Consider the following 7,391-nt stretch of genomic DNA (forward strand, 5'->3'; position numbering starts at 1 on the left):
CCGTGAGCCATGGCCGCTGAGCCTGCGTGTCCGGAGCCTGTGCTCCGCAACGGGAGAGGCCACAACAGAGGGAGGCCCGCATACCACAAAAAAAAAAAAAAAAAAAAAAGAGTTCAGCAGCTTCTTGGCTTTATTCTTATGGTAAGGGAATGCAGGCCTGGCTATTCTGTGTCTTTTAACTTTTCCAGAGAAGCTAGGACATCTGGAATTTTAGATGAAAGATCATTATTTAAAATGTTAGCAGTTAGTTCAAGATCTTTAGAAACACTGTACAAGACCAAGCAAAACATGTCTGTAAGCCAAATCTGCTCCACTGGTCTTTGGAAAAGATGATAAATATTTTTAGTGTCTGTTATTCTCAATTCTCTCTCTCTCGGAGGAGAACATACAGTGTCCTGCTGTGGCCGGAAGTAATACAGAGGAGAAGGCTGGGTGCCTGGGTTGAGAGACTTGGTTTGGCCGCCCCAGTAGGTGCCCAGAGGCCCTCTCCCCTTCTCCCAGGAGAGACTGTGGGACTTCTGTAAAATGCTAGCAGTGGTAGCTACTGCGCTATAGCAACTGCTGTTTACCATCTGGGTGGTATCAATTCTGTGCTGAAGCAGATGAAGCTGAAGTTTTGGCTTAGCTTTGCAACCAGCCTGAGGACCAGTGCAGTAGTAACATCTCAAAGATGTAAGCTATTCTTTCTGGAAGCAAAAGGATGTCAGGTTTTTGGTTTTTTCCACGTGCAAAGGGTATCATCATTTAGGAAGCCATCAGTATAGATACGGTAGAATTTTTCTCCAGTTCTAGCAGTGTGGGATTAAGGGAAGAGAATACGGCAGAGAGCTGTGTGTTTGGGCTGTAAGTACTGCTGAAGTGGCCCTCAGGTAAGGCAACAAGACCACCTGTGCCTGAGCTGTGCTGTGTCACGAGAGCCACCTGTGGAAAAATAAGAATGGATTACAAGTTTTTGCTAATTGCAGAATCAGAGCATGCATTGGAAAAATTAATATTCATCAATCAGCCTATTTTTTTCTAATTATAACACAGAACCTCTAAATCTCACATGGCTCCCCTTTGAGAAGCTGATGGAAGCAGCAGTCTCCCTTTCTAGAAAACTACAGGTAGTAAAGGAAATATTTTGGGCTTTGTGAACCGTATAGTCTCTGTTGTGACTGTTCACCTCTGCTCTCTTCATGTGAAAGTGTCCATAGCAATCGATACCAACCATAGGACTGCATGTGGTAGTATTCTAATAAAACTGCATATTAAGAAACAAGCAGCCTGCATATTTGACTTACAGGCTATAGTTTGTTGACTCCTAGTTTAGAACATTGACAGCTGTGGTAGATTGGAACATTTCTCAGCAAATATCCACTTACCTTCTCCTCCTCTTTGGATGGAATGTACATCTCAGCTCCATGCCCTTTGGGCTTGGCCTTGAGATAAACTTTGACCTCTAGGATGTGAACAGACGTGTTGTATACAGAGATTGCAGTGTGTTTACATGGTCGAGCTTGTCTCCTGTGCTCTTGCCATTTGCCGTGAAGAGAACATGTAGTTTCTCCATGACTACTTCCCCATGTAGTCCTGGTCCAAGGGGAAAGACAAACAGGCAGCAGACTTAGACGCAACACAGTTTGAAGCCAAGCTCTGCTATCCACTACCTGAAGCAGAGTTGCCAGCTGGGCCCAGACTAGACCAGCTGAACTGCAGGCACCCTGCAGACCCATGAGCTTGAGAACAAATGTAGATTGTTTTAAGTCATTGGGTTTGGGGGTAGTTTGTGAACACAGCATGATTGTAGGAATAGCTGGCCAATACAGAGGAGGATAGTTACCCATCCAGATAAAACAATTATGATATGAATCTCTTTTTCAAAAACCAAAATAACAAAAGAGGATTCTCATCTCCTTACACAAATTCCAGTAAAAGATAAGGGGATGGTTTTCTTTATTTTATAATTCTCCACCCCATTCCTTATCACCTTCCCCCCTCCCCATGCTTCTTCCATAGTTGGAATAAACCCTCTATGGTAGATTCACTCCTCTGTGTACAGCTAATCGGAACTTAATACCCTCTTTAGAGAGGCATAGCTTTCCTCAAGCCAACCCCAGAGAGGACTCAGTACAAGAACTGGATATTTAATACTTTCAATATTATATCTGGGAAAATATCCAAGCTTTTCCTCAGAAACAAGCAGTGTGGTCTCCTCAGTTCAGCAGAGTTTTTTGAGAGCCCGCTCGGTGTTAGTGTCTGTGCTAGATGCTAGACAGGATTTAGCCAGTCAATATCTGTTTTGTTCTTGCTGTGTGCTGTGTACTGAGGTAGTCCCTGGGGACACAGGGATGTGCAAATCAAATTCAAGGCCTTCAAGGAGCACTCCAACTAGCAGGAGGGCGGGCAAGTAAGTGGATAATTAAGGCACAGTGTGGTAAGCAGTACCGTAAGTGGCATATCCACAGTCCTGGGGGAGCTTGGAGGAGATGCACTTGGCCCTGCGTGGGGATTGGAACGTGGGGAGCATTTCAGGGAAGTCTTCTTGAAGGAATTGACACTTGAACTGAATCTTTCTAAAGGACATGGTTAGGATGAAATCCTATCATTGTAGAGTAGAAAGAGGCTTTAGAAGTATCTTCCTCTTGACACATTAAAAGGAAGCTCTCCCTCCCTTTTAAAATTTACTTCTGTCCCAGACAGAGATCAGTCTGATTAGAGTCAAGCTGCTGAGAGCAATCTGTGCAGTGGGTAACTTTATCGTTGAAGCTATTGCAAGCAGTATCTATACATTCTAGCTAATTAGAAGTTATATATACACACGTCTGAAAAATAAAGTAATGATTCTCATTTCCCAAGTCAGGTGTACAGCATTGTGTGATGTCAGTTTTTTAGTTGGAAATAGCCTCAGATTTCCGGGGTGGGTGTTTTGCTTTGTTGTCCTTTTTATTCATGAGGGGTGGGCCCAGGAAAGGAGGAATGGGTGAGTCTAAGAAGATGATCCAATTACCTTGCAAATGATTTTCTTCCTAAAAACAGTCCTCAGTTTGAATTGGGAATTTGTTGATTTTTCTGTGCAGTCTAGTGGCTTTAAATCATTGATACGACAATAAATTATCCAAAAGTGAGGACAGCCATGTTAGCACTACTCAGCCCAAGAAAGAGGACTTGACCAAGCTTGCACCCTCTTGTCACTTTCCCTTTCCTCTTGCTCAAAGGTAATCACTGACCCAGCCTCTAATGACATAGATCAATTTTTGCCTTGAAGGTCTACAGTTAAGTTCCTATAGATTTGCAGAAGTAGGGTTACTAGATGAAGCAGTATGATTATTTTAAAGTATCATAGTTCAAACTACATAATGAAATTGCTTTCAAAAACGCTGTGTCATTAAATCACCACATTGTATGAAAATGTGGAAAGGACTTTTGTTCCTGAGTGTGGGGAGGGAGAGAATTGAAGGTCAAGTGTGAAGATGTAGAGTTCTGGACTGTGAATAGGACCAAATGGGACCATATTACTTTAGGGAAATTCCAGCAATGTTCTGAAATTGTATTTCACCCCCCTGGAAAATGTTCTTCTTTCTACTGGACATTGTCAGTCATTGTGGCAGAAAGGAGAGCAGGGTGAGCCATGCGCTGGTTCTTAAGATCTGGATGCAGGTAACACACATTACAGTGGCCACATTACACTGGCCAAAGAAAGGCACGTGAATTCAGTTGAGCCAGGGGTATGTAATCCTCCCATAGGGAGAGGTGGTGTAGGAAGGGAAACTACAATGTTTGGCAAAGAAAAATACCATCCATCATACTCTCTATTTGATGACTTTGCCTCATCCATGAGGAGATCAGATCATTCAGATCGCCAGTCTTTTATTATAGAAGCACATGCTGGCCTTGCGGGGATAGGGGTCCTGCGTCTCCATATAGGACTATGATTCTTGCAATTATCGGTGGGGTTATAATGGTAAACTAATGGTAAACTTTTTGAGATCTGCATACTTCTTTTCCAAGAAGAGGCCCGGAAACATGCTTATTCATTAAGAGGTAATGGAAATGCTGAATTTGGTTTATTAGATACCTGTGGTGGAAAGCAATTCCTCTTTAGGAAACAGATTTTTTTTAATAGTGGGTTTACACGTTCTGGTTACATGCTCTCTGGGAAGCTATTCAGTAAATGTTTTCCTAGTCCATGGGTAGTGACACTGACAGAACTGTAGAGGTTTTCTCCCTGGCACAGCAAGGGAGCTGGCTTGGCTGGGTCACTCAGAGGCTTGCTCCAGGTTCCAGGCACACCTGTCTGTTGTTAACAGCCTGTTTTTACCCTATACTACTTACGATAAATTTGCATTCTTCTTTACTGACAGTCTTTCCCGTAACAGTTTTTTTGGTATTGATAGTATTGATGGATAACATCAAGAATTGCTTCTCATTTCTCTTTCTCTCTACATCTTCATCAAGACAGAAATGTTTTCAGTTAAAAAACCCTGATGGCTCAGTGAGACGGGCAGTCACACGGGGCAGGGGGTAGCACTGTGGTATCAGGTGGGCTCTGATTTAACGTGCCTTTCTCTTTCATTCCCCAAAGATTTCTTCTCTCTAGGGATGGTGAAGTTGGAGAGGGGCTCCTTTAACCCTCCTGCAGGATGAACCCTGTGCCAGAAGACATGGAGAACGCTCTCATGGGGAGTCAGAGCTCGCACGCTTCCCTGCGCGACGTCCATTCCATCAACCCGACGCAACTCATGGCCAGGATTGAGTCCTATGAAGGAAGGGAAAAGAAAGGCATATCTGATGTCAGGAGGACTTTCTGTTTGTTTGTCACCTTTGACCTCTTATTTGTAACGTTACTGTGGATAATAGAGTTAAATGTAAGTGGTTGGTTTTTTTTTCATGACATTATACGAATTGTTTCCAGAGACAAAAAAAACAAAAACAAAAACAGTTATCTTATTTTTCTCATCATTTCTGTCTCATTTTCGTGAATTTCATCTTTTTTCCAAATGAGGCACCGTTGGTCTTCTCCAGCTGATTTGGACCTTTCTTGTTTTTTTATAAATGAAAAATCACCAGACCTAGCAATTAAGAAATTTGTTTCTATCCTCACTTTTCCACTGACTACCAGTTTCCCCATTTGTAAAAAGAGTCTATGATCTTTAAGACAGTATATCATGAGTTTCTTAGCAACGCTATTTAAAAAAAAAAGAAAACATTTAACTTTCTAGTTCTATTTGTTTTGAATTGTCAGTCCTGACCCGGCTTTTTCATTACACACTGTACCATCCCTTTTCTTGTGTTGTCTGTCTCTGTAAATCTCTAATCACTCGGATCCACTGTTATTTTCACATGACTATACGTTTACTGAGTGCCAAGACATAGGCTTCTGATTCAGGTGTTGCACGCTCCACAAAACGCTACATGAGCTTTAAAGTTTAGCTGAGGGGGTGTAACAGATATCTTATATTGCCTCTTACTGTTGATCTTTAAAAGAGGAAAGAAATAGCATAAATGGAACTTAGGCCTTCAAAAGAGTATGGGGACCCAGCTGTTCTATGCAATCATAACAATAACCAAAATATTTTGCCTTCATATATGACTTCCAACTTAGCCACTTTTCCTCCTGGCTCCAGGGAGCTGACTGGCGCTACCCCAGCCTGGTGTGCAGGGCCTAGGCGAGCTGGAGCAGCCTAAGAGCACCTTGGTTCATTTTCCTGCTGGACGACCTTGGGCCAGCTAATTTCTTTGGGCCAGTTGAAGGGATGGTTCCGGTTCTGTGTAGGACCTGCTGGTACACCCCTGGGCAGACTGGTTTCCCAAATTGGATCTAGAATTCACCATCAGTTTCATTTGCCTGAAGACTCTATTTCCTCTCCAAACTCTTTTACCCCGGGCTCTTTAGACTGACAGGGGCAGGAATCAGAATGGCAGGAGAAAAGTGGTTTTTCTTTTTCAGCTTCTGACACTTTGGTTGAGATTATGGTTCAAGAAAACCTTTATCAGTGCTTTGCCTGTCTTCTTATTTTCTAACTGGTGTACCAGAAAGTGTCAGAATGCTTCTAACTTGTCCCAGAGCTGTCACAGCCAACTCTGTGGTCTCAGGCAAGCCATGTAAGTTCTCTGAGCCTTGATTTCTCGGTCAGTTAACTGAGCTAATACCTGTCTTGCCTTCCTTGTGAATTCTTGTGAGGAGCAAATAAAAAGATATATTCCACAGCCCCTTGGCAGTTATGAAGCTCTATATAACTATAGATTATGTAATTTACTATTAGCTAAATAAATTCTACCCAGAAAGAGAAAAAACAAGTTGGCTATTAATCTCTCTCTATTGTTACACTTATGTTTCAGGTATTTATTATCCTACTGATTCTGATTCTGATTTTATTTCCCCACTGTCATTATGTTCTATAGTTAAACTGTGATGACCCGTGATAACAAAAACTCACTGGGAGAGTTCAGTGGGTTGGAATTATCTGAAGAGTGGAATTGGGGATAGAAGTGTGATCTAGGATTTGATGGTGGAACCAATAGGGAGAGGGTTTCGAGATGGAGGTGAACAGAAGCACTGAGGCAAGAGTGTTGGGCTTATGCAGGTGTGTGTGTGTGTGTGTGTGTGTGTGTGTGTGTGTGTGTTTTGGAGGGGACAAGGGAAGATGCAGAGAAAATATTAGCCTGCCTAGAAATAATGTGCCTATAGGAAATGAAATTGCCTAGGTAACCTGGTTCTAAACAATTGAAATTCTTAAAGAGCTACATGGAAGTGTTGGAGCTGAGATAGGTTTTAGAGCAGATTGGAAAACACGGTTTTGAGATGTTCCAGAGGTCACTGACTCACATTCCACATTACATCACGACCTACCTGCTCTGTCGATTTGGACACTTAACTTGACATTGCTCACCGATGACACATACACACACCCACTTCTTTATCAGTAAAAAAATACCCTGATGCTCAGGACAAAGGTGAAGACTCATCCTTGATTGATTTGCTTGTTTGTTTTGTATTTCTCATGCCCCCTGTCCAATCTAAAAGTAAGTCCTGTCAAATCTGCCTGCAAAATATACTCACAATGTGATCCCTTCTCTCCATTTCTACCATTGCCACCCTCGACCAGGCCAACATTATTACTCATCCAAACTACTGCACCCTGTCTGTGCCTGACCAGTTTGCCTGCTTCCACACTTGCCCTCCCAAAATCCATTCTCCTGATAGAATCCAGAGTGACTATTAAAAGTAAAAACATAAATCCGATGTCACTTTCTGTTTAAAACCCTTCATGAGGGCTTCCCTGGTGGCGCAGTGGTTGAGAGTCCACCTGCCGATGCAGGGGATACGGGTTCGTGCCCCGGTCTGGGAGGATCCCACGTGCCGCGGAGCGGCTGGGCCCGTGAGCCATGGCCGCTGAGCCTGCGCGTCC

The 7,391-nt window shown here is 42.9% G+C and overlaps 1 protein-coding gene across 4 annotated transcripts in view; it reads left to right on the plus strand.

Moving 5' to 3' along the window:
* The window catches only part of STARD3NL (STARD3 N-terminal like), a 50,545-nt gene that overhangs the window by 22,191 nt on the left and 20,963 nt on the right, over window positions 1-7,391 (plus strand). For 3 of the 4 annotated variants that reach the window (XM_007110535.3, XM_007110536.4, XM_055085089.1), the window contains exon 2: window positions 4,565-4,847. In XM_007110535.3, the coding sequence (XP_007110597.1) occupies window positions 4,623-4,847 (225 nt within the window). In that variant the 5' untranslated portion in view covers window positions 4,565-4,622. The remainder of the gene's footprint in view (window positions 1-4,564; window positions 4,848-7,391) is intronic. The other variant, XM_028490198.2, reaches the window with a different exon arrangement.

The sequence above is a fragment of the Physeter macrocephalus genome, chromosome 5, assembly GCF_002837175.3.
Source record: "Physeter macrocephalus isolate SW-GA chromosome 5, ASM283717v5, whole genome shotgun sequence".
Taxonomy (NCBI): Eukaryota; Metazoa; Chordata; class Mammalia; order Artiodactyla; family Physeteridae; genus Physeter; species Physeter macrocephalus.